The sequence below is a fragment of the Pholis gunnellus genome (assembly GCF_910591455.1).
Source record: "Pholis gunnellus genome assembly, chromosome: 7".
Lineage (NCBI taxonomy): Eukaryota > Metazoa > Chordata > Actinopteri > Perciformes > Pholidae > Pholis > Pholis gunnellus.
The window spans coordinates 18,885,428-18,913,074 of NC_136533.1; the positions used below are offsets into that span (position 1 = coordinate 18,885,428).

At 45.7% G+C, this 27,647-nt stretch overlaps 1 protein-coding gene across 1 annotated transcript in view; it reads left to right on the plus strand.

Moving 5' to 3' along the window:
- Nucleotides 1-1,327: 1,327 nt before the first annotated feature.
- Nucleotides 1,328-27,647, plus strand: part of hipk2 (homeodomain interacting protein kinase 2) — a gene marked incomplete at its 3' end in the record, with an annotated part of 64,727 nt that continues 38,407 nt past the window's right edge. The window contains exons 1-2 of the mRNA XM_079162593.1: nucleotides 1,328-1,452; nucleotides 18,611-19,790. Of these exons, the coding sequence (XP_079018719.1) occupies nucleotides 1,434-1,452; nucleotides 18,611-19,790 (1,199 nt within the window). The 5' untranslated portion in view covers nucleotides 1,328-1,433. The remainder of the gene's footprint in view (nucleotides 1,453-18,610; nucleotides 19,791-27,647) is intronic.

Below are 27,647 nucleotides of genomic sequence, written 5' to 3' on the forward strand. Positions count from 1 at the left end.
GCTCTGCTCTAATGCTCTCCTATATTAACAAACTCACGTGTCGAAATCGACATGTTTAATTTAGAGGTTTGGTGCGCATATTGCTCTGAGTGCATTTTGGGATAAATGACAGATTACTCACATTTGTGTGAGCCTATGTAATCCGATTCCGCTCCAGTTCATTCTGTGCAAACCTCATGTCGTCATACTGTAGCCTACTGTAGGAGCGCTTCAGCCTCGCGCAGGCATGACGAAACGCCCGCAGAATCATCCAACCCAGATGCACTTTGCACGGCTGTGGATAATGACGACAGCTGTAACAATCCCATCATGTTCAAATAACTATCTCATGTGACAATACGTAGCCTGTTTACTTGTTTTCTATTCCTTTTTTTCTTAAAGTATTATTATTATCATAATTTGTATTATTATAATTATTTTGTTTTTTATCAGTAGTAGTGGTAGTTGTAGTAATACTATAGGCTTTCACTTTACATCACGTGTGTTTTTTTTCAATTTATGAGACGCATCCAACTCAATATACAATTGAGTAATAATATTTCACATTCCACAATCAAAAAGGAGCAGGGAGAGAAAACAAATCTACCTCCTCAAAATGAAAAGAAAAATAATAAATAGCTTAACATAAAGTATAAGTAGTAATAGTAGGCTAGGTAGGTCTAGTACTATAATTAGTACTCTATAACGGCATTGCTGGTCTCTTGTCTATTTTTATTTCATCGATTTTGAATCTACTTTTATTACACTCTAATATTTAATTTTGCTTTTCCTTTTGCTTTAAATGTTCTAATGTGTATTTATTCGCCTGACCGCACGTGAATCACTTTGAACTGCCTCTGTGTTGAAAAGGTGTTAAAGAAAAAAACTTCCCTTGTCGAGTCGTAAATGGTTTATACTTTTTTATAAATTGTTATTTATTATTATTATTATTATTATTATTTGTTACGACATTCTTCTGTAACTGAGGCTGAAGATAATAATGATGAGGTGACTCTCATCGTAGTACTCGCTGTCTCCTCGTCGCCTCCATCGACTCGCTCGTCGCTCGACTCGCTCACTGTACACCAAACTCGCTGCGCTCTGACCACTGCAACTTTTGCAGAGACTCCTCACTCCACAGACATGTCGCACAATAGCTGAAGTGAACCCGTCACCGCGGCTCATCATTTTGAGCCTCCGGAAAAGCAGCCCTGCAGGTGGGATTTTGGATCGCGCAGCCTCCTCCTCTGTCGCTCCCCCTCGCATCGGAACCTAGGATTGAAAAACGCCTGGATATGAATTATGAGCATTTCCCTCACTAATGAACTGGGCCAGTAATGCAGGAGACCGCGGCGACTCTCTCATCAGTGTTTCAAGATGGCAGATTTTCATTGAGTTTTGAACATAAATCTCGCTTTATTCTTTTGCCATGAATAACAGAAACCCTTGCACCGATGGCCCCTGTATACGAAGGTAAGATGCTTTTGAAAATGGGCTGTTTTCTCTCTCTCTCTCTCTCCTTGTGCGGAGCTCTGTCACTGAGCCTCTACTGTATCAATTGCGATACGATTGAATTGCGGCTGATACGGAAAGAGATGCGTTGCACCTTCCCCTGTTTCTGTCAGGAACGTTAAACATATATAGGCTATACGCTGTTTACATTATATTACCCACACCAGAGGTAAAGGCTGTCAAATTGCCCGCAGCTCTGTGCATTAGTGCTGTCGGTCACAGTTAAAGAGTAAATACTCGGATTGAGCTGCCCGGTGTGTGTGTCCGTTAACATAGCGCCGATAAGGCAGCAAACCCCTTCCCGAATAAGGTCAAAGACAAGCGTGTGTTTCGTAAACCACCTGGTCTACGTGTTGTAAATGTTGTGTAGTGTCCTCGTGTTTGTTCCTGCTACAAATGATCGCTCTGCTTAAAGACGGGATGAAAGAAGGTCGGAGACCGATCGGCGCGAGTCTCGCCTCTATTCACTCTCATTCTGTCCAAATGATACCACAGCAATCTTAAGACCGACTGACTTCAGATCACTGATCGATTGATTCAAATGCCTTTTTATTTATTCTTCTTCCGGGAACCAAAGGCAAGCTTATAAACACGACGTATATTCGCTATCGCTGCAGTATTGTAGCTGTGACTAATCCAATTGAGAGAATGCTACCGCACGCTTCTCTAAATTGTTTGCTGTCACACAGGTTTTTTTTCTTCTTCTTTTAATCTAAGAGAGTTATCCACAGATAAACTATTTTGTTTGCTTTGCAATGTCGCTGCACGGTGGGTTATAAATGTTAAACAGTGCAAGCTGTCCACAACACGACCCGTGCATGATCGGGGGTCTGTGGATATGGTACAAGTGCAACTACACTAATAGTGGCATAATAAATGAAATACTATGATACATCAGGGCCGTTCGTGTTATTCGATTTGATGTAATGTTTTGTGAGATTTTGCTTTGATTGCTCTGTAGTAATGTACTTAGTTACTGCAGGCTGCAGAGAGGCTTTTCTGTCATACAATGAGACAGATCACCTTTAACAGCATGTCCAAAGGAAGCAGAGGTTTGCACGCTGATCACAAGCTTTTGCAAATTGATTTGCAGCACAAAGCAAATGATGACCCTTGATGTTTCCAATATTTATATTCCAGCAGCCTCATGTTTGATATCCTCTTGTCTACTCTATAGTCCCTCTGCTGGTGTTAAAGGGAACCCCTTCTCTACTGTTGAAAACTACCATTGAGAAAAATAACTATTGAAAAGTATTACTACACGTTTTAAAGTGGCATTATACAAAGATTTCATGCAAAAGTGGGCTCTAATATGGATATTTAGGTTATGTAATAAGCTGCTATAGAAGATACACTATCACGAACAACAATAACGTTGCTACACACTCCCCACTAAGTGCTGTCATGTCACTACAATATTGTAGAGATTTTTTTCCTGAGGGGTGTTGGGAGGTTCGCAGGAATAGCCCGAGACGACGGCGTTCCAACATGAAAAGCAAAGTTGAAATGAGACTCCTATGCAAAAGGTAATTAGTGTAAATTACATTCCCCGGCTTTTCCCCTTCGCCACGGAGAGGAGGAGAAAGGGAAGAGAAAGAGGCGGCAGGGGGAATTAATTACCTTACCCGTCCTCCTCCGTGTTGGAGGGGCCTGTTATGTAGAGCAGTCATGGAAATGACCGAAGTCTACGAGGGGAAAATAGGTTTTGGGGGGGGGGGGGGGCCTTCGTGTACACTGAGACCGGCAATTATGCTGATCACTCACCCTTTGGAACAGGGCAACTAATAACTTAAATCTATATGATTTCTATTTCCTTTGATAGTTTAAAGTTGAGCTTTACAGTAGACCTGCTTTCACATGCATAATCACTTATTTGGACGTATTTGTTTAAACACAGTGGAGATTTCTGGTAATGTTTATGACGCTTGTAGCGGTCATTGTTGTGTCCTTTTTCCTTCTTTTTTTTTTTTGTACGTGTTTGCCTTTGGTCCGTCTTGGCCCAGACAGTAAGCCATAAGGCGGGCCTGCTGGCAGGCAGGGCAGCGGCCTGATCACCCTGGGAGCCTGGTCTCATAACCCAAACTGACACCTTGATGGATGTCTGATGAACGGAGCAGGTCCAGCAGCCCCCAGCTGTGGAAAAGCTAATATTCACACACCGCCAAACCCTGCCTGCCCCTCTTCCCTGGCTGGATATTGGTGTTGTGGTGTGCTCATGCCTGCGTGAGCATTTGTCTCTATCTGCGTATGTCATGCACACATGTGGCTTCACCCATTTGTATGGCAGGCCTGCAAGAGGATTAGGCAGCTGCGAGGCTGGGCACCAGGCAGGGAGGCAACTTCATTTGCGGATCTGCCTCTCACAGGTCAGCCAGTACTATTCCAGAGAGGATTCTTTCATTCACGCCAGGAAAAAACGGACAGAGTATGACTCAGAGGCTGCTGCTGATGATGATGATAGTGGTGACAGGCGCTACAGCATCACAAGGCAGATTAATGTTTTATCCATCCACGCGGCTATTATGTGTTAATGCGACTTTGAACAACCTCGCAGTTTCCAGGTATGGGGAATTTACCTTGCCTTGTTTGAGGGGAAGTTACTCCTCTGACGACAGAAGGACAGACTTTCTCAGGAACTGCCCTCAACTCTCTCCCCCCCCCCCCCCCCCCCCCCCCCCTCCTCTCCCCCTCACACTTGTTTGGACCCGCTTGATTGATATCTTCCTCACAGGCTACGACCCAGGCTTAGGCTCCAAGGTTGCAGCTTTTTAAAACTTTGATTAGAATTGCAGGAAGAACCCCGGGGGCCTTTTGGGGGGGCCGCTGCCAGTGGCAGAGTCAGGGGAACCGAGGAGGGTCTCTCTTCCTGGCTGTTATGACAAGCAGGGTGGCGTGTTTAGCTCTTCGGCGTCCACGTCGGAGAAGGAGAGAGGCCTGGGGAGGGAGGTTAGCTAAACAGTTGAAAAGAGATGCGGCGGTATTTTAAATAGCTCACAGGAAAGAACAGTCATCACTCAAATCCTGTACTGAAGGTGCAAATCCTTGTAGGTGCCATTGAGAGTGTTTATCTCTTGTTTTTCGCTGTCACTCAGCGGCCGCTTTGTGTTGACCTGATGCGTCGCCCCGTGACATGTTTGGAAGGCGGTTTGCTCAGAAAAGGGTTATGAAAAAGGATAAGCTGTCTTTACAAGTATCGCTTTTGCATTATTCAAAGCTTCCGATCTGAAAAGGAAGACAAATCCAGTGTTCAGGGATCCGTTGTGCTATTGATTTGTTGAAGCATTTAGTAGAAGAAGCTGAAGCTTTGGAGGGAGATAGAATGTGAGTTTTGTGCGAGATGAGGCGTGTGCGTGTAGCTCTCAGCTGAAGACAAGGGACCATGTGAGCTCTCTGATGTGCTGAAATAGTTCACAGGTGTGATCAGAGGGTTTTGGAAACAGATGACGGGGGGGGGGGGGGGGCGGCGGGACGTCAGCCTGAACTGAAATGACAGGTTAGTATAGAGGCCAGTCTGACACAGGAGATCCCAGCCTTGAATATGAGCACAATACTTCTGGCCTATGTCAGCAGGCTCAACTTTTCATTTACTCTTTTTAGTAAATTTCTCTGGAGTGAAGCTGCCTCTAGTACTCCAGCACATTATTCTTCTGGCTCTTTTTTTTTTCCCTTCTTCTTTCCTTTAGCTTGGAGAAAATTCAATTGAGATGCAAGGGGACTTTGCAATTCTCATTTTCTCTTCAGTCAGTAAGCCTTCCTGTTTTAGTGCTTCTGCCATATGTTTCAGACCTCTCTCGGAAACAACTCTGAAAGCCGGGCTCCGCAGTCCTTGAAGCGGGAGACCACATCAATTGCTGACATGAGTTGGTTTTTTATCGAAGGGGGAGGCTGACTGGGATGGAGCCTCAACCCTGTCGACTGCTTACACAAGGCATTTCCGTGTTGGTTGTCATGCATGTGTAAAGGCCCTTTTTTTCTCCCTGCACTGTTGTTTCACACTGTGTATGGTGTCAGCTTGTGGGGAGCAGCTGCCTCTGGCTCTGACTAGCAGTGTAACGACTCCAGGCTCTGTTAAGTAAGGGAACCAGTGTGGCAGGCATCTTAAAGTTGCTTTGCTCTCTGGCCTGTAATCTAAAAGTTGATATAGATTTAAGTTGCAAGTATGCGATAGCATTTAAAGTGATAGCACTCAAATGTCGTGAACCGGTAGGGTTGTTCTTTAATCACAAGGTTGGGAGTTTGATCCCAGGCTCTGCATGTTGAACCCAAAGTTGCTCCCCGGATGCTTCACAGCAGCCCCCTGCTCCTTAATGCTTTGGATAGGTTAAATGCAGAGATACAATTTCAGGTATTTCATGATTTCAAGTTTCGGCTTTGTAGTATTATGGAAACCTTATTCTCAGTGGGTTGCCACATTACCTAAAAAAAAAAGCCCTCTTGTATTTGAGGATCAGCGGAAGAGACAGAAATAGATGAAGGTCCCTCTTAAATCTAGATAACCTCCTCTTGCTAAAAGTAATGTAATAAGCGCTCTACAGCGAGGATGAGAGTAGCATCTGCTTAAACGTGCTGAGAGTCTCTGCACCTTGTGACACATCCATTGCTTTGATCTGCTATGAGAGCCACGGTTCAAACAAAGGTTCACTTTTACTGCTTCTTAACACAGCCCGGAGTGAATGAGGCTTTTTGTTAACTTGGGCCTGCTAAGCAATAATTACGCCGGAATACCTTTAGCATAAAGGGCACTTTATATGCTGAGGGTGTCACTTTTTTTTTTAATACACAGTATATTTAAGTGAGTCATTTTTTTTTTTCAGAGCAGCTCGAGCATGGTCTGCATTTTACTCGCATGCCATATACCGCTTGCTCACTTTGCAATCATCGTTCGCCAATGACCACCCCCCACCCAGACCGCGTTTCCCTGCCCCACCCCCACATCCAGCCCTTATCTGTCCTTCCATCCCACTCTGTTTGTTGATAAGCCGAGAGGCCATTGGCCAGCACACATGGTGCCCATGTGACACTTCAGCAACAGCCTGATGGCCAGATTGGAAGCCCCATGAATGTGAGTGTGAGTGTGTGTGCGTGTGCGTGTAATTGGAGGCTGGTTTAAGAAGATGTCTAAGTACTGTAGCTTTTTTGTTCTCCCTAATCATGACTCCCCCCACCCAAAAACCCTCCAACTCCCCCACTTCTTCCTGCCTCACTCAGGCCCCCCCCCCCCCCCCCCCCGGTTGTCTTATTGCCATCACTAACCCCCCAAACCAAACCACCAGCTTGTTTGTGGCACACATTGTCCCAGGTCTTAATCCTATTGTTTGTGATAGTGTGTGTGTGTGTGTGTGTGTGTGTGTGTGTGTGTGTGTGTGTGTGTGTGTGTCCCATACGAGTCCATTTGACATCGCACCCTCTGGAAGAGAGCTGCCGCTGTTCGCTGCATTTATCAGCGGCTATTTTGGCCTTTCAACGTGCCCTCGCCAAGCTGGTAAAAAAAAAATAAAAAGTAGAACAAAGCCTTGAATGTGGTGGAAAGACAACAGCCGAATGTTGAGGGCAACTGCCACACTCACAGCCACTTCATTGAAACAAAAGATCCTAACCGTCTCTATTACACCAAGCTCAGAGGAAAAAATGGTTTGCCGTTTTTAATCAAGCCTTTCGACACACTTGTCTTCCGAGTGAAGGAGACAGGGAGGGAGGGTGAGGATGGAGAGTGTTTAGGGGCAGATATTGAAGTAAACTGTGAAGGACGGAATCATTCAGATTAGGGCACTGAGGTTGGCGTTTTTAGGCTATATGCTCTCGTATTCACGGACGTAGACGCGGCTCTGCCGTGTCCAGCCAACGCGGACTAAGTTCCGATGCCAGCCCCATCGCCACTCCTGGCTCCGGCCCCTCTCGGTCATGGAAGGGAAGTGGAGCGATGGGTGGCTGCTGGCGGCCCCTTCACAGATGGCTGCAGGTACAGCGCTACGCTTGGATGATAACCAAAGGACTTCAAAGCTCAGTCGACTAGCGCTCAGGCCCATTTCTTTCCAGAGCCAGGAGGCAAAAGGCACAGAACAGAGAAAGGGGGACCGGGTTGGTCAAAAGAGTCAACAGGCGTGGAAAGGAGCAGCTTTAGCCCTCTCCTTTTTCCTCCGCTTGCTTTCTGGGCAGTAACTGCTCTCATGTTCTTTCTCGCCTACAGTCATCTTCCACTCCTCTTCTTCTTTCTCAATCTTGCCGTTGTATTTTCATTTTCTCTCCATGCTGTGATATTCTCATTATTCTATTACTGTGAAAGCAGTTGTGATGACACATCCCCCACGCTCGCCAGAAATGGGAAATTAAAAAGTGACGGTCACTGTTACAGATAGCCGCCCCTCCCTCTCAAGTGATGTATTTTTTTTCTTCATTCGGTTTCCGGCCGGGCATTCTCTTAGGAATCCCGTATTATCTGGGAAAATATCAGCTTCACGATACGGCGAACTAGCAAGTCACACATCCAGACGAGCTGGAGTTGGAAATGTGTCGAAATGTGTTGAGAGGTTTTAAGAATCATAGTCATGAAATGTAATAGAATTGTCTCTATATCTATTTGATATTCACAGAGAAAATGATTTCTTGGTTACCACTGAAGGCTGGATACCATCCTTTTATGAGCTTTTAAAGGATAATGTAGCGGGAGAGAAAGAGGGAGGGAGAGCGAGTGAGAGAGATGTTAAAAAGTCATTGATTCAATTACACTATCTTGCGGCTCCTCTAATACCACTCCAGTGCTGGCATGAGAAAATGCTGAATGTCCTAACTGTAAGACATATTTCCTCACAGCTGCATAACCATCTCTGAAGACATTTAGTAACATTTAGTTGGAGCATAGGTGAACGATAATGGTTGTTTAATGGCAGCTTGGACCTTTTTATTAGAAAAAGCAATATTTAGAAAGATTTGAAGAAATGGTTATGCCTATTATTTTATTCGGAAATTCCAACCAAGCGCTTTTTTCAGCCATTGTATTTTAGTGCACTTAAAGTTGAAGCATGCACTGTTTGTTTAGCTTTGAAGAACTTTAGTGCACACAAAACAGCAACAATTGTGATATTTAGCCCTATTCCAGAAAATGTTCCTCATAAACTCCTCGTTTAAGCATGTTCTATTATAAAGTTTAAGCATGTTCTATTATAAAGTTTAAGCATGTTCTATTATAAAGTTTAAGCATGTTCTATTATAAAGTTTAAGCATGTTCTATTATAAAGTTTAAGCATGTTCTATTATAAAGTTTAAGCATGTATTCATGCTAAGCTCGACTAAACATTAATTATTGTTATTATAAATAGCATGTTATTATTATAAATAACAGTGCCTGTTTATGTTTCTGGGCCTAAGTGTGTTGCAGTATAAAAAGAACAGGCTGCACACCTTTTAGATCCACTTCAAAGCTTCAAAGCCCCAGGCACCATCATGGCCAACCAGCAGCTCAGCCTGGCAGCCTTTTGAACCGACCCCTCAAATCAGCCTGAGAGACAGACACCCAATCCCAATGTCCCCCCTAAAGCCTTTAGCCCTGAACCCTCAGGGGCCTAACTGACGTCACCTGGTAAATGGTTGAGTGTGAGCGGCTGCAGGGGTTTGAAATGGTATCAATACGAATGGGACAGCACTTTGCAGTAATATATCACGTTAGCTTGACAACACTAAAACATCTTGTGTTTTCACTCCGTGATTGAACGTCTTCCAGGCTCTTGCCTTTACGAGACAATAGGTATTTGTCAAATAATCTGTTTACTTGGTTTTGTCAAAACAGCTTCAACAGGCAAAGTTAAAAGAACAAGTTGATGATTGAACCAGGTGTGTAATAGTCTCTGCCTGTATTCCTCTGAATCATGTGTTAAATTCTTAATATTAATGTTATAAATTGAATATGCCAGGCCAAACACCCATATGCCGTCCTCTTTGTTTACCTCTTTTTTATCTAAGTCTCTGGGCTTCCCCTGGCAACCCCGAGTTTAACGTCACAACGCTGTGAATTGTGGGTAATTCCATCAGGCAAAGTCTGCAGAAATGTGTGCATGGAGGGCTCAAAATGTCTTCGAGAGCCCTCAAGAACTCGACAATTTGACAGTGGGACAGCCCTAAAGTCCGAGAGTCAGTGAGTGTGGACTTTGGGATTGGGCCAGAGAGTGAGAATGGCAGAGAGACGAGAGAGGGAGGGCCAGAGATTGAAAAAGTAAGGGAGGGAGGCAGTGGAGCTGGTGTGGGGAGATGAATACCCTCTTGTGGGGGCCCATGGGCCTCAGGGGCACTGCCAGAGGTCAGGGGAGCTTGGGAGGCGGGACGGTTAGGAGGTGTGGGGGGTCAGTGGTCTAAGAGGGATTTCGGTGGTGGTGTTGGGGTTATATCTCACCCCTTGTCTCCTTTAACCTGTCTCCTCCTTACATCTGCGACCAACGGCCTCCTGCGAAGCGCCCACCCCTCGGCTCCCATGACGGAGCCCAGCAGCTGCTAAGACACATAAACATGCTCCCACCCCTCCACTTTTAGAGAAGTTGGTCCAGAAAAAGGACAGAAGTTGACCTTTAGCTATGTGGACCTGTTCCTCCACTGCTTCAGAGGGGTCCAGCGGGCCTTTTTTTTTACCTCATTAGGTCTCTCTGGGACAGAGACAGCGTGTGAGGAGGAGGCCTGCATTCATAAGCATTAAACATAAAGACGTTTGGACACAACAGACTCCTACGAAGCGCGTTAAGTGGCATCCATCTCAGTAACATAAACCTCATTCAGATCCTTCCAACATTTGAATAGCCTGCAAAAACATACCCCGGACCAGGCTAACGCACCACTAGTGTTTATTCACAGTAAAGCATCTTAAAGGACGATGAATCATTATTTACTGGCTTCCCACAGGTCATCCTTTCCATCCGTTAAAATCCCTCTCAGCCACTACTCAGCTGGGAGTTTAGAAACAGCTCAGGCCACAGGAACAAACTCAAACTGGCACGTTCTTATAGTAGATGGATCTTGTTTCATGTAATTAACTAAACAAAGTCTGTCATATCATTAAGATTATAATCGTGAAAAACAACAACTCTTCCTCTCCTCCTGAAGGGGTTTACCTTTTATGCAAGCCAATTCAAATGTGTACTCCTTATACCCTCCATGTGTGGGTGTTAAACTGATGGTCAGAATAGCCATTTCCTGCCTGGTTTTGGCTGCTATTTGCGACTGCGAGGACACTGTAAATATAATCGTCTAAAGCCATGATTTTCACGCTGAATCAGACGCAGAGGGCTGAGTTGGCTCGCCATATTTATTACCTCAGCTCTGTGGCCAAAAAGACTCAACCCCCATGTTTACGACACACTGTCAGTTGGATTAAGGACACATATGCTTTGCTAAATTGGTATGGGAGCATGTGTTTGTGTGTGTGTTGCTATAATCTTTTAAAAGCTGTTTGAATATATAGCATGGTGGGCCTCCTTACTTTGTCAAAGACAGACAGAACGAGAGGAGCTGCAGAAGGAGAGAGGGTTAAAAAGAAGATGATGAAGGGAGATTAGGAGATTATAACAATTTGTCAAGCGTGTTTGTGGATGAGTCACCTGCAGTATGAAGACAGGAGTGCATGTTGGGGCATTTTAGCGGGAGAAAAAAAAGCATCTGTAGTCTAAATTAGTCTGATCTGTGGCCTTAATAAGCCCTGAGCAGCAGCTTCACACACCCCACTGAAATACCACACAGTCCTGTCGCCTGGGGAGGCATGTGCACCATCTCCAGCTTGTATTCGATAGCATTGGGAGGTGGAGTATACTGGGGGAGACAGGGGAGCAGAAGGCCAACCCCATGTGGGGGTTATAAAGAGCTCGGATGTGAAATGGATAGAAGTTGCCGGTCTCCTCCTCTGTCTGCCGACTTTGAGGCAGTCAAAAGTGAGCTTCATGCACCAGCGTCAGCACTAATCATTATCAAACACACTGACTGGCCTGTGTGCCACAACTTGTCATTCAAAAACACCCTGAGCCATCCTGGTTTCAAGCTGACAACTTGCAAGTAACTGAGAGCTGAAAGTAACAGTTAGGCATTGGTAGCGTTTTACCTGCTGTGCGTAAAACAAACAAGGAAACAGTAAGAAATCTGCAAAGCATTTTCTTTCATGAATATCTTTTCCCAGCAACTCTAGACTAAAGTACACATCCCTATGAGTTTGTTGTTTGAGTACAGCTCTGTTTTGGAAATACAGGAAGTGGTGGCACTGCCTCTGTGTGTGTGTGATTGGTCCTCAGGTGCCTGGTCAGGTTGGACTGGTTCCTCTGTTCCAGTTCATCGCAGGGTTTCGAAGGGGTGGGCATCAGTTTCATCCCTCCGGGTGTGTGTGTGTGTGTGTGTGTGTGTGTGTGTGTGTGTGTGTGTGTGTGTGTGTGTGTGTGTGTGTGTGTGCGTTTTGGGGTGGTGGTTTTATGCATGTTGTTACAACACAGCTACGGTTTTAGAGCTTTGACAAATAGTTGAGGAGGTCTAAAGAAGCACTAATAGTCATTAAGTTCAACACACACGGACACACACATGTTGCACGTCTGTGCGGGTACACGCCTGCTAACCCGTGCACACACATCTGCACCCATGCAGAGAGCTGTGTGTGCGGTGTTGGGTGCCTGCCTGGTGGAGCAGGACGGGCATTATTGCAGCTGTGTCTGTTTCTGAATATTAATGCAGAAGCAAACTATGATCCCCTATTTCAAGAACACACCCAGAAACGTATGCTGCTCCATGGAACGAGGCAGGGGGGGGGGGGGGCAGGGTGGAGCAACGATGCCGTTTCCTCGGAACACCGTCTCAGGCAGCGCTCCCTCCAACTGGCATCTTTCCCTGCAACTGTCTCAGTCTTTGCCTTCAGTTTTTCACGCGTGCTGCTGTTTGACTTTGCACTCCAAATCAATAGTTTACCAACTGCATAATACTGCTCCAAAAATGTAGTCAAGAGAGAAAAAACTCACTTAAGACTTTGAATTTGATAATCATATAAGTGGAGTTATAATAAATCTAAACCGCACAAATATTAGGCAACCCATGCATACATAACTAGGGATCACGCAAAGTGAAAATTGTGGTGGATTATTCCATTTTTTAAACAAAAAAAAAAAATTCCTTTGTTTGCCAGTTGATTGTTTTTGTCAGAGACTATAATCCTATTTTTTTTTACCAGGTAGAGGTTAGATCCTTTGGAAATATAATCTCTGAAATCTCATCAAACCTCAAAACCTCATCAAACCTCACAGGAACCTAGCTCCCCCTTTTTGTGTTTGCAGGCATGTGTGTCAAAGTGTGAACATCAGCCTCATTGTATTTCATTTTGTATTTTGTATTTTGGCTTTTGTCCTTCACTCGCTGAAGCGCCATCCTTTCAAAACCTCAGGTTGCGGTACATTGCGAGGGCAGCAAACAAGGCCGCCATTCACATTCACACTAAAAACCTCGTAATTTGTCTGTACGCTGTAGCGCAACACAGTCGGCACGCAACTAAATCCATACTGCACCGGCCCCTCTCAAATCAATTTGCCATTGTGCAGTGTTTTCTTCCCACATTGTACTCATCTGTGTGTCCTCCCCCATTGCTGTGTGTGTGTGTGTGTGTTGGGGTTACTTTCTGGCCTGCAGTTCTCATATGTTGATCTCATTATAGTACATTGTGTCCAGCTGTCATTGTTGCTCCTAATGACATAAGAGGAAGCGTGGTGTGGCGGGGTGTTTCTCACTGTTTGTACACGATAAGCATTCTGGAGAACGGCTGCTTATCAGGTGCGTGACCCTGCGTGGCCCTGCGCTGTGGTTGTAACTGTAGTCAAAGCGGCTCGGCACGATGCATACAGTGGATGTCAATGGTAGTGCAGTCGCGCCGCGAGTCAACAGGTGCGGGTGGTTTATGGTTGGACACGTTTTCAGCCACCTTGCTCTCGTTTTATGCCGACACACGCAAGAACTCTGCGCAGAACAAATCGTTTTTTCTGTTCCACGTTCTGCTGCAGCAAGGGCATTTATTACAAGGCCTCTCTCTCCCTCTCTCTCTCTCTCTCTCTCTCTCTCTCTCTCTCTCTCTCTCTCTCTCTCTGTCTGTCTTTTCTTTCTCGGTGGGGAGGAAGTTGGGTGCTGTGCTTTGTATACTTGCTACACTCGTGATTTGATTAATAAGAAATCCACTCTGCTGCCCCTTCCTCCTCCTCCTCCTCCTCCTCCTCCTCCTCCTCCTCCTCCTCCTCCTCCTCCTCCTCCTCCTCCTCCTCCTCCTCCTCCTCTCCTCCACCCAGTGCCTTGGTTCACCGCCTGGTTAGGCTGACCTGGCAGTATAAACAAGGCAAATGTTTTTCTCACTCCAGCCGTTTTATGACCACACTTACAGCGTTAATGGCAGCCTCCTTATCTACCGACAGTTTCCCAGGGGAACCAGCTTTTGCAGCTTTACTTTAGATTAGAAATGTTAATATTTCAACTCAAACTACACAAGTTGTCATCGCTTAGTTTATAAAAGAGAGTTCATAACCACCACCCCAACGGATGTGAATGTGTGTTGCCGCACGCGCCCCTTTGTATTAGTGTTCCTGTGTGCTTGTGTGCGTCTCTTCTTGCTTATGTCTCTGCGTGGACATTTGAACAAGTGGTGGCCGAACATGTTATCTCACAGCTAACACAACATGTTGTATCTTTGGCTGTTTGCTTCCAGGAAGGGGAGAGTTGAGGGAGTGTCCCGTTTACAGCAGGCATGTTGCCGTTTTACGAGCTGAGAAGTCCTGTATGTGTCTGTCAAACAACATTCACATTTTCCTCTTACGCTGTCAGTATGCTAGGCGGATATTTGCCCTCTTTTGTGTGTTAGTAAGAGAGCCGAGAGACATGCTCATTCCAACCGGTCAAATGCTGTGGTCAGGAGGAGCATACAGGCTGATGGAGCAGCAGCCTGCATGACAGTATCTCCCTGTGAGCTGGTCTGATGCATTATTCTATAAATAAGCAGAGATGAGAAGAGCTAAAAAGGCAGACAGGATGGTAAATAGTGGTGGGGGTGAGCGAAAGAGAGCGAGAGAGACTATGCTGAGTGTCAAGCTCCAGCTCCCCGACTGAGGGCAGAACTCAGGCAGGAGGCAGCAACTCAACTCTAGGCTGCTCTGTGTAGACAATATGTTCCTCTTCAGTGGCGAGCTCCCTGTTGTGTTTAACCCCAAAGACACTGTCCCAGTTTGTCCGCCGGTGGTTCTGTTGGCCATGATTTTTATCTATATATGTAGATGCATATACAGATGGGTGACAAGTAAGAAGAAAACCTGGATAAACGAGGCGAGAAACAAATGCAGATGCTTCCATACAGATTAAAGGGGCTCACTAAATAGACTTGAGTCGTATGCTGTGGCCTTTGCAGCTGTGCACCTATTGGAGAGTTTGGACTGACATGTTCATTAAACTTCCAAAAGAGGGAACATCTTTGGAAATATCATGTTGCTTCAGAGGATTTCCTTGGAGAAGCTATAACAGGGTGAATTGAAGCACCTAACCCTTTCCTAAGACACATTACGTTGGTCTTTGTTCTCCATCTGTATGTGTCAGGGTGTTCATAAAAGCGATGGAGGTGCGGCAAGTATAGTGCTCCAACACCCAAACAGCAGCGAAGGGTGAGATAATGCCTTGTCTAGACAGTCAGAAGTCATTTCATTAGCCAGCGATTTGGGCCTCCCCCTCCCTCACCTTCCAGGCCTGCAGACACTTGGATGTCCAGTAAAGAGACAGGGTCATCAGAGCGTCTCGGTCTGTGTCGGCAGCCATTAGGCCTCAGGAAGTAGTCCAAAAATATCCAGGCCAGGGATCATCGACCAGACAGACCTGACTAGGTGATGGCTGGGGTATATATTCCAATTTATAAGCCTGTTTTTTTTGTATACATTTTTTCTCTCAACCTTAAATCGTTTTAAATAATGATTTGTAAAAAGCACAGAGCTTTGAGAAAAGGCAGGTTTTTTTTGTATTAAAAGACTATTTGTAATTACAAAGGACTCTTTGGTAGGTTTGGTGATGTCTAAAGGCGTCCTCATCAATACTCTGTGTCATGTTGTCAGCAGAGTATAAATGACGGGCTTAATAAAGGAGAGCAAACAGAGGCAGGTCACAGGCTAGAATGTGAGGGCCACTCGTGGCCCCGCTCGGCTCCACGCTCTGTTGTCCTTCCCTCCGTTTTCAGTCCATCTCTCCCCCTCGGATGGCATGCAGAACGGCCCTGATCCTCCCAAAAAGAAGATTAACGACAGAGAAGTAATCTCTCTGAAAACATTGACTCCTACCATTTCAACACACTGCCTCTAAACATTGGAAAATGCCTCTCTGGTATGCTTAATTGCAGTATGCGGGACACACAGTGTGCCTTTAGGTATGCTAAATGGAAAGCCTTGGCTGCTGAAGGCATTCCAACATTGTAAATGTGCAACACTGGACCTTTACAATTTTACACTTGGCAGGTTTAGAAATTCAAATAAACTTCAAGAGGACATCTTCAAGGGAAGGTCTTTAGCGCCGTGTTGTTTCTGACAATAGTAAAGAGCGGTTTGGTTGTTTATTTTCTATAAATATGTTTGAACTCTAGTTTGGATGAAGAGTGATTCATGAGAACTGGAGCGGCTTTCCCAATGAAGTATAATTGTTCACATTGTTGCCTGTGTATGTTGTCATGAGATAAAATTCCAGCCGTTTGACCTCTTACTTTTGGTCTATTTAATTACTTATCTGGGTTCCGCACAGGGCTCTATACTGCGACGCTGTTGGTGCAGCCTTGAGTTCTGTGGCAAAAACCAGCTGTGCAGAATTTCTTTACAAGTCAAAAGCTGAATTTCAAGAATGTCCTATTCATTTCCAAATATTGTTGTCAGCTTTGTTTTAGAGGCTTCCCCAGTTTAGGGGAACATGTGTGGCCTTCAGTTCAATGCACCATGTAGGCAATGTCAAGTGAACCCTTTGACCAAAGTGCTGAAACTGACAGAGAGTCAATGAGTGACTAAGATCAGGGTTGGGGAGGAATTCATGTGATGCTAATGCAAAGAGCAGCACGCCTCGATCTGGCCTTGTACAACCCAGAGCTATCCATAATCCTGCTGGCAGATATTTAATGCTGGAATTTTCCATAAAAGGAACAAGCCAGCTCTGTGTCTGTCCAGCCATCTTTGTGTCCATCAGTCTGTGCCTGTGATTATCCTGTCAGGCTCTCCATCACACACTGTTGACGCTGCTCTGTGACGCAACCCATCATTCAAATTATTTTTAGTGTAAAGTCCAGGCACAGGAATTGGTAATCCAAGGAGTGACATCTGGCCTTCAGGGCTTATGTGATTAGCAGAGAGCCTTGCCCCTAATAGCCTAGCGGACGATCTTCATTACCTCTCTGGACTAGCCTACAGGACTGGTCATGAAGTGGCTATGCGTGGGCACTAAAAAAACCCGGAGAATTTGATTATTGTTCAGATTACATATGTGCAGATGTCATAGTTGAGGCTTAAATAAGTCTTTCAGGAAGCATGGAGGTGCTATGCTACATTAGCTACTGCACAACACCCACCGAGCTTACAGTGAGCCCTCATAATGTGCACTGCATCTTCAATCCTGCAGCATTAGGGCTAAGACCAGATGACCACGCAGATAACTAGTAAGTCCAAGCGAGGCCACAGAGCGCCGAAAGAAAAATCGAAAAAAGGAAGAGGGAGAGAGGTTAGGAGGGTTAAAATAAAACAAATGAGGCAAAGTATAGTGGAGGACTGCCAACTTCCTACTGAATTAATCATCATCACCACTCAAAGGGCTAATAATGACAAAGTGACCAGGCATGTCCCGTCCTCTCCGCTTTCTGTCCGCAGACGAGCGCCCACAATTATGGAAGTCCTCCCGTCTTGGAGGGAAATGCTTCTCTAATTATCTTTGAACTGAACATAACTTCCCAGCTTTCAAGTAGTCTATTAAACACAAAAGCAGCATGTTTTTCCTCCGCAGTAAACGGTCTGCATGCATGGATTTTTCTAGCGTTTGTGTGCGAGTTGCGACCGTGGCGTTCTTTGTTTCCTGCATCAGTTGATCAACAGCGAGACCTAATTGTGTGGGCGTTGCCACGGCCAGGTGGAAGCTCTTAGTTTGTTAGCAGTAAACTCATTTTGGGTTTACTGGAAACTGTTTAAACACAGCATTACTACAAGTCTCGTGTAATCTTCCTTGTGCTGTAATAATCATGTCAATGTTACAAACAAGTCTGTTTGCAAAGCGAGAGATAAAGAAAGGGACTATTTTTGGGCCGTTGTTTGCTTGGAGAAGCTTTTGCTTATTCTGAGGCAGCCTGTTCCCAGGAGTTCAGAGCACAGCCTCGCTGCAGTTTTGCTTTTGTTTTGTTGTCTTCGGGATCTGTAGTTGAGAGGGAGTTCAGTGCCCCTCTCCTGTTCTCATAGTTACTTGACCGAAATTTCTTACCCCACCTTCCCTAAAGTGAGTAATTGTGTACCAATAAATGCAAGCGCTGGGGAAGGAATTTGCAATCACTCAGACTTTTTTGTGCGCCCGTTTTTGTGTACGGTTTTGTGTTGCTCCGCTTTCTCTGTGGAGTGACCCATGAAAGGGTGCTCTTTTAGTATTCACTCAGCCTATTTACTTTGCTGCAGATGGGAACAGTGGGGGAAATGGCATTTCCTCCGCATGAACCAGTGGTTTGCATAACTCAATCTAAACCTGCTTATCTTTCTGCTAAACATTCTGGCTTTTATTTATGTTACGTAACAATATCAGAAACAATATATCGTGTACAAAAAACAACAATCCCTTTCCCACCGGTTTTATTGATGCAGAGATAATAGAACTTTGCATAGAAATAATTTAATGCCAAAGCAGCAAATGACATTTTGAAGGTAATTTAATGCTTGTTAGCTTACTATGATGTTAAAGAGTTCAAGAGGTTAACATGCTGACGCATCAGCATTTACGCTTGATGTTTTAACGACCTGCTCTGACCCAAGCTGTCTTTATTTAAAGCTACTGGCTACCACTCGTGTTTCAGACACTCTCAATTTCCTAACCTCTCACTTTCATCCCCCTCCTGTCCTCTCTGCTCCTCCCCTCTGCCCCCCTCTCGTCACAGGTATGGCCTCGCAAGTGCAAGTGTTCTCCCCTCACACTCTCCAATCAAGTGCCTTCTTTAGCGTGAAGAAACTGAAGGTGGAGCAGAGTTGTAACTGGGATATGACAGGGTACGGCACCTACAGCAAAGTCTATAGCCACAACAGCAGCAAGAACTTGTCGGCGACCACTGGCCCCCTCGGCATCAACAGCTCCCTGCAGGTCGCCAGCTCCACACTGCCCTACGAGCAGACGCTCATCTTCCCAGCCAGCGCGGCCCACATTGTGGTCGCCTCAGCCAGCAGCACTTCGGGGGCCCTGGGGTCTCTGCTGGGCAGCGGGGGTGGAGGCAGCAGCAGCAACAGCAGCGGTGGTGGAGGCGGCGGCGGTGGCAGTGGTGTGGGTGGCGTGGTCGGTGTTCACAACCTGACGCGCCGCAGCACGGTCAGTCTCCTCGACACCTACCAGCGATGCGGGCTTAAACGCAAAAGTGAGGAGCTTGACAACAACAGCAGCGTGCAGATCATTGAGGAGCACGGCCCACCGATGATCCAGAACGGTGCAGCCAGTGGAGCCGCGGTGGCTACGGTGGCCACCGCCACCTCCACCGCAACCTCCAAGAACAGCGGCTCCAACAGTGAGGGGGACTACCAGCTGGTGCAGCATGAGGTGCTCTGCTCCATGACCAACACCTACGAAGTGCTGGAGTTCTTGGGACGGGGAACCTTTGGACAGGTGGTCAAGTGCTGGAAGAGGGGCACCAACGAGATCGTAGCCATCAAGATCTTGAAAAACCACCCGTCGTATGCACGGCAGGGTCAGATCGAGGTTAGCATCCTGGCACGTCTCAGCACGGAGAATGCAGATGACTACAACTTTGTGAAGGCCTACGAGTGCTTCCAGCACAAGAACCACACGTGCCTGGTGTTTGAGATGCTGGAGCAGAACCTGTACGACTTCCTCAAGCAGAACAAGTTCAGCCCCCTGCCGCTCAAATACATCAGACCCGTTCTACAGCAGGTGGCCACAGCGCTAATGAAACTGAAGAGCCTGGGGCTGATCCACGCTGACCTGAAGCCGGAGAACATCATGCTCGTGGACCCGTCTCGACAGCCCTACAGGGTCAAAGTCATTGACTTTGGCTCAGCCAGCCATGTGTCAAAAGCGGTCTGCTCCACTTATCTACAGTCCAGATACTACAGGTAAGAGCTGCAGCTTTGAAATGATGGTTTTATTGTTGCGAAATGGATATCAAAGACTTCATTTAGGCATTATGTGTAACCTTGTTGATGAGAAGAGGAAATGGCACAAAGAGAAAGAGATATGTCCCTCTGTTTGTTCCTGTTCATTTTGTTTGGATGATCATTGTGCTTTCTGCATCTTGTTTGATTTATCCCAGCTTTAATAGGAATGTTTCCCTGGTTGAGCTGATTATTTGGCCAAACACCCAGATTTGCTGCCAGCCTTATGAGCTGCTGCTGATTCTGCCTTTCCTGTTAGCTTATTTACCCCCGTAGTTAACCCCCCTTCCAATGTGGGATAGAACAGTAAAACTCAAAGGCTTGCTGTGCAGCCAGCTGCTTATTGTGTTTAGTGTGATAAAACAAGCACGTTGTGGTGTTACTTTGAAGATTATCAAAGGCCTGTTTCGTTCCTCCAGAACTTGGTGAAACGCTGGTAGAGATGCGACAGACTGCAGGAAATATTTGAAGCGATGACTTGTTTTAGTGTCATGGAGAGGTTCTGGGGAAGAAAGTGCTTTCTCTTGATTTTGAAAAACACTTATTGAAGAAGGGCACCAATCGTGTGGGATGGCATCCTGCCCTGGACCCTCAGCCCCCCATCACCATAGCTGGCTCCCATTTCCCCCGGGATAGAGATGAGGGGTCAGCCTGAGTTCTCCTGTAATATGTGCCTGTAATCCACACCAGCGGGCCCTGCATTAGAACCAGATGAGTCTCTGGGAAGGCCTTTTTTTTCTTGTCCCAGTACTTCTTGAACAGACGTTTTTCTTGCCCATACCAAACAGCATGTTTAGGCTTCAGCGGAGGCAGCATGGGGGGGGGGGAACAGTGCGCGGAATCAAACAGTGTCCATGTCCGTACTGAGACAAGCTTTGTTTGGTGCTCAGGCCTGGTGCCGGGGCCGAGGGAGAACAGGTGTGTGTGTGTGTGTGTGAGCCATCGTACCACACACGTAACAAACACACATCCATAGATCTAGGTGGTGGCTCTGCAACTGTGCATAGTGTAGATTCTGTCGAGAGGAGTTCAGTGGATTCTTAGTTTGGTTTTGTCATCTTTACTTTCCATCACTGGTGTTTTAAATGTGCTACACTGAAGACCCTTGTTTCCTGTTAAAACAGGAAGCTGGCGAGATTAACAGTATAGATAACTTTGAGTGAACAGTAATGGGATTTAAACTGCTGCATTCGGGAAGAAAAGAGATCCTCAGATCCTGCTCTTTTATCACATCTGACAGGAGTATTATTTTATCTGAGCTATAGTGTTTATTGAACTGTATTTTATACACACTTCTCCCCAACTGTCTCTTAAAACTACAATATATTAAGGTCCCTGCATGGGAACAGGATTGTTTGTGCCAACAGAGCAGTGCTGTTGTATCCGTTTAAGTAGCTCCTCCTGAAGTAAACACCACTAGTAGCCTGTTGTTGCTCCTGGGCTGCAGGTCAACATGCAGGCCATAAAGTGTTCCTGTTTGTTTTCTCGGGGAGTGACGAGTGGAGCGGAGAGATCATCCCTTCATTTCCTCTTGGCAGCGGAGGAGGCGAAAGAAATGCTGACATTGACCAGAAAATTACCCACCAGCCACCAAAACCAGTTTGTGGCATTGGGCGTGTGTGTGTGTGTGTGTGTGTGTGTGTGTCATAGGGTTTTTTCTGCACCGCATAATGTTGTGCATGTACAGCATGTCAACAACAAGAGTTGTGTTTGCTTTACCAGGTCTCATTGTGAGGAATGAGGCAAGTCTTACAATTCAATTCAAAGAATGAGCTCATGGGAGAGGAGCACTCCGGGTGTCTCAGCATCGCATGCCGTTTGGGCAACAAACAAACTTGGGCTGCGGGTAGAGTTCATGCTGAGTTCAAAAGCTTAGAGGTGAACATCAAACCATCTTTGAGGATTTCAGATGAGAAGATTGCAGGATAGTTTCTGTTTCTGCAGACGGTACGTTTACAGGGTAGAGATTACATACAGGTGGGATTTGCCAGCTCCAACCTGCTGGCTCTGTGTTACTCTATATCCTCCACCATAGCAAAAACATCCCCCCTTTGTCTTCTTTGATTCTTGTTAAATAAAATGTTGGACTCTTGTCTTCGTGCGCTTAAGTTTTTCTCGCGAGCCTTGTTTTTGGTTGATGAAATCAAAATGACACGAGATATGGTAAGGAGGAATTGTCACTTATTTTCATGAGAATGAAGAAAGAGTCATTCTAGGCCTATTGCAGACGTTCTACATACAAAGCCATCATCACGCGCTTTTGGTGGGGATTTTTATATCCCTCACACATGGGGATGACGCCATGGATAGCATGTGCTGTAAGAGCCTTGCAAATGACTTATGGATTTTCCACAAGGTTGACTCATGCAAATTAAACACCAGGATTCAAGGTAAACAAGTGATGTGCTATTTGCAAGAACAGCTCTCAGGGCGCTTAGAGTTTCAACTTTGTTCGCTTCAGTGCTTAGCGAATACTGGCTCATGTAGCTGAGCTCATCTATCCTTGTCAAACAGGCCTGTCTGTAGCACTTCCACGCTTGGTGCCAATGTACCCGAATACAGCCTTCCCCACTATTATTTGAATGTAGTTCTACCTTACCCACCCGTGTGTTCTGTTACGGTGTCTCTTTATCCTGTTCTTTATCATTGTGAGGTGTTTACGTCCTCAATACATCAACTTGTGACCCAACCCTGGTCCCACTTCTTTTATCCTCCCCTCCTTTCCTGCCACCCTTCTTGTGTCTTGCCTATAGCTAATGATGTCACAGGTAAGCCGGCTAGTCAAGCCTACCCTGTGCCAGATAAAGGGATTATTGTCTTGTCCCAGTTGGGTACGATTGTCCTATTTCTCTCATCGGGTAAAGGCCATGAGATGGGTGACATGCAGCTAGACATTATTTAAGTTTATGTTGAGTTTCCTGAGGCAGTGCAGCTGGCAGGAGCCGGGCTTGTGGTGGCTGCTGGTCGAGGCAGTGATGTGAGGAGAACTTGCTCTCTCCTGGACCGTAAAAAGGCCTATTATTTATTGTAAAGGGACTTTATGTATATCCAGTAGAGGTCTGCATGGTTGTGGAACTGAAGCTGGCGATTGGTCCGTACCTGTGACTTTCAGACACGTCTACAAGCTGAGCCTAACCGGAGCCTAATCTGAACCCAAGCCAATATTATACTGAAAAGGTTGGTTCATACTAATCACAAAAAACAACTTTAGGAAACTGACAATCCATCTATCACACTTACTTCCACGGCTCCTGGCCAAGGTGTGTAACGGTGAGGAATTATGCAGAGCTCTTTTCATTCTTACTTTCTGTGTGTGCTAATAGTGCAACACTATGAACGGCTTCTTGGAGAGAAAGAGTCTGAAAGCGTGCGCCATTATCCCAATATTTAAATAGTTCATTATCGAGTCTAGCCCCTCTCTTTTCACCCCACCTTCGAGTGTGGCTGTCCAGAACAGCTGAACAAATTTCGCCGGCATTGCAATAGTTTTTTCTTATGTTTTTTAAAGATTACTTTTAAGGCTTTTCGCCATTATTGGATGGGCAGATATTAGACAGGAAAGAGGGGGGACAACATGCAGCACAAGGCCACTGATTTGAGCCCATGTCCCTTTGCTGTTTCTTTGTTTCTTTTTCTGTACACATACAGACAAGCTTTCTCACAGTGGCAGTTTTTAGAGAGTCTCGCCTATTTGCGACAAGACAGACGGAAAGAGCAATTTGCTATAGTAATTAAACATCTTGATATTAACAACCCGAAAGCCTGAAAGCTGTAATGCACATACTGCACACATGTCAGCACCTGCCAGCCGGTACTTGCACACATCACAGACTTCAAACTTACACGTGTGAGAAACCTAAGTGATGCATACACTACAGCAGTAGAGGCTGGAGAATTAGCCTATAAGACATTGTGGGTGAAAGGAAAATGAGTCAACAGTGTCTGAGAGGGAGGAAAGAGCTTTTTGATGTCCCCAGCGATCTGAAGTGGCCAATGTCTGTGTACTCTCGACGCTTATCAGTGTGCAGCGAAAGGCCTCTGGCAGAAGAGATCTTAATGCATTCAGATGGAAACTTCACAAAAAGCTCAGATTATGGAACTCTCCGCACTTTACTTTTCCAGCCTGTGTCTTTTTTATTCATGTTGGCAGTAAAAATGGGTGCAGCTGATGCTACAGCAGGATCTCTGACACCGCCGGGCTTATGTCGAAGCCTTAATAACTGATGAAATATGTATCCGTCTCCATCAGGGGTGGTGCAGTCGCTGCTCGGGAGTTGAGGCGGCTGAGTGTAAGACGAACCCCTGCCCCACCTGTCTATCTATCTCTCTATCTGTTGTTAGCGTTGCACGAGCAGATAGACAGGGCAGGCGTTCCAGCACATTTACCCTGCCTCCGTGTGAAACATCAAGGGTTTTTTTTTTTTTTTTAATGAATGAGGTTGCTATTAGTTACTGTTCTGTGAAGCGTGTGTTTCAAGTGTGTTTGCCACAGATGGAGAAAAAGGTAGGTAAACGCCAGGATCGGGTTGCCACGGAGGAAAGATGGATTAGAAAAGGACGGAAAGGCAGATGCGCTCAGCGGCAGCTGCACTGTTAGTCGTGTAGGAGTTGTTTATGTGAAGATCCTCGAGAAAAGTATCTTCCATTGGAAGGGAAACGGGGGAGAAGAGGGTTGAGGGACGGAGGTGGGGGGGGGGGGTGTAGAAGGTCGTTGTTTTGCATTCCTCACCAGCACCTGGAACAGGGCTCCCCCCCCAGGCCTTGGCAGATTATTACTAATGCAGATGAGCTTTCATTAAGTTCAGCCTGACTGGGTGGCTGCTGCGGCACGTTGTGACGTTTCTGCTGACTTTTATGGTTGGTTTCGTTTTTTTTAAATGTAGCTTTATATATTTCCATCGTGTGACCACTCAGGGCCTGGCCCATCCTGTTGTTGTTGACAGTAATTGCAGAAATCATAGGCCTATACTAAAAGAAATACCCCTGAAATGGTAATTACTGCTCCCTGCATTCACTTCTGTGCTCTTTATGACAGTCATAACACCTTAGTATGCATGACAGAATCCTAATAACCTGTTTCTCATTTATAATTTGCCTCTGGGCAGCTCTTCCATGTGTCTCAGCGGAGCAGCCGGCAAGCAGGAGACATGTAGCAGCTAAGCTAATTAACTGCTGGTTGTCAAGCATATGCATTGGAACATATACAGTAGTCAACCGCTTACAGTCATTTTGGCAAATAACAAATGAGAATTATTTAACTCTTAAGGAAAAAGGGAACTTGGCCACCTAGCTCATGGATGCACCAATCAATACACTCTGACAGGCTACCCTGGGTGTGTGTGTGTGTGTGTGTGTGTGTGTGTGTGTGTGTGTGTGTGTGTGTGTGTGTGGCGCCTGTGTGTGGTGTGTGCACCCCTGCTAGTGTGGGATTGTGTGCTCTTACGATAAGACAGAGCTTTCTGCGTTTCACCACATCATTTCATCCTGGCTACTTGTCTTTGTTCTCCTCCGCAGTTCAATTTCCATACATTTCTCAGGATATTAAGCTGACGGAAATTAAGCTGCCTTGATAAAAGACGGTGAGCCGCCCACTTAAGCTCAGGGAGGCTGCTCTATATTGATTGGCTGATTTGAAACATAGGATTTTTTCCTCACCTGAGCTTTTGGGGTGGGCGGCAAATGTATGGAGGTAACTTGCTCAACCTTAAAGGTGTTTGTCGAGTCGCTGCATAACAGCGCAGGCTAACGGAGAAAATGGAGTGGAAGGTCATTCAAATGTCCAGACTCAACTGTGGGGTTACGACCACAGAACAATGGAAAAGAAATTCTCACTTGAGTCTGAAAATCATTAACTGGACGGGTGAAATTTCCCTCAGCACTAGTCGAATATTAATTTTCCTGCTTGCCACAGATTTGTCTTTCTTTTCCGGAGTCAAGCACCAGTGGGATGGCAGGGTGATGGCTGCCATCAGCGGCTGACTGGCACAGTTGCCCCCAGGTTTAAATAAATCATGAGGCCCCCTGTTGATCCCCCCCTTCCACCATTCCTGTATGCCCGCCATCCCTCCGCAGGGAGCTCCAGAAAGGGGGTAGCCCCCACCGCTGCTCGCTGCCTGGGCTCCTTCCCGCCCTCCTTCCCTTTCTCTTCTTTCCCACCTCCCCTCACCTTCCTTTCAACCCCCCCCTCACCTCTTCCATCCACTTGCATGAATATTTAAAAGCTAGCACCAGGATGGAAAATATGCAACAAGGGGCGATGAAGACTTGCGAAAGGAATAAAAATAAATGTTCATTTTGGGACCCTGAATTCACGGGGAGGTCATGAGAGTATTGATGAAATTCAGACTTGTCCAATCACAGAGGGGGAGAGCTATAAAGACAGAGAAAAACAGCGATTGTCGGGAAAGAGAGACAGACAGAGGGCAGGAGAGACACTAAAGAGAAACTGATCCAAGCTGTAGCTGTCCAGCTGGGGAGGGGATTGGGGGGATTGGCGAGGCCCGGCAGGGACCTGCAATTGGCTCCATGCTGGCTGTGTGTGTGTGTGTGTTTGTGTGTGTGTGTTTATAGGTGTGTGTGTGTTTATGTGTGTGTGTGTGTGTGTGTGTATTCGGACTGACTGCCACTTTGACAGAGAATGCCTGGTGTGCAGAGGCCCATGCCGGCTCCCATGAAGTTTTCAACAGAACAAAACAGATGCATTTGTTTTCTCAATTGGAGGAATTTGCTAATGTGCATATACAAGGGTAAATAGTTTGGCTAATTTGCAGCAGGCAAGTGGGCAGAGCTCTCCATCGCTCAGCCAACCAGCTGGGGCTCCTGTGTAGAGGGGGAAAAAAGAGGCTCTCTCTCTTCATTTAGTATCATCTCTGGCTCCACACAATAACTTGATTTTCCACTAACTGCCATTTTAACGATTCTATCCGCTTGCCTTTATGTCCCGCCTCTCCCTCCCTTTTGAACGTGTTGATCGTGTTTGATAGGAGACACTCGACATCCCAGTTAAACATAGCTCATATTCATGGTGACAGTTGTCGCTCTATAAAAATGTTGCTATTTTTCATTGCAGAAGGCTGAATTAAATGAGGCTCTGTTCTTACCACGCAGGCTATTTTCAGCACCACTCATGAAGTCATAAAGCAACGTCGCCATGTGACTTTCAGATTCCAATTATTAACGCCTGACTTTGTTCACATTTATGGTTTTCCAGACAGGATCAGAGATGTTTTATAAAATGGATTTTGCTTTAGTGAAGGGGGAATTGTGAAAAGAAAAATGGATAAAATGAAACTACAGTCTGGCGACAACAAAATAGTATCTCAGGTTTGAAGATACATAACACAGCCCTGGAGTTTTTTAACCATTTAAGAAATGTATGGGGTCCAAAAAAAGACTGAGGGAAGTGTATGAAATGGCATTTATCAACTCAAAGGATCTGATGTCGCTATCTGTTATCATTGGGCACTCGTCTGGGGTGAATTCTTTCATAGCAATCTTGTTTAGATATCATAAGAAAAGGCTGTTTCCACATAAAACATCAGCATTGTCATTCTTTTATTGACCTTGTGTCTCAGTGAACTCCTCACACATGGACGTCTCCAGGGTTTTTGAGGATGAGCCAGAGCAGCTTTTCATAGAAATTGCTTTTTTGGAATATAAAGGCCACTCAAGATTCTGTTCAAGCAGTATGCTAGTCATAAAACAGGTCTGAAGCAAATCCTATTTCACCCAAGCTTGATAAATAATTTAAAATGACTAATAGGGCCTTGTGACAGAGAATGTATCGCTGTGGTGTATCAGATTGCGGCGGTTTTGGCC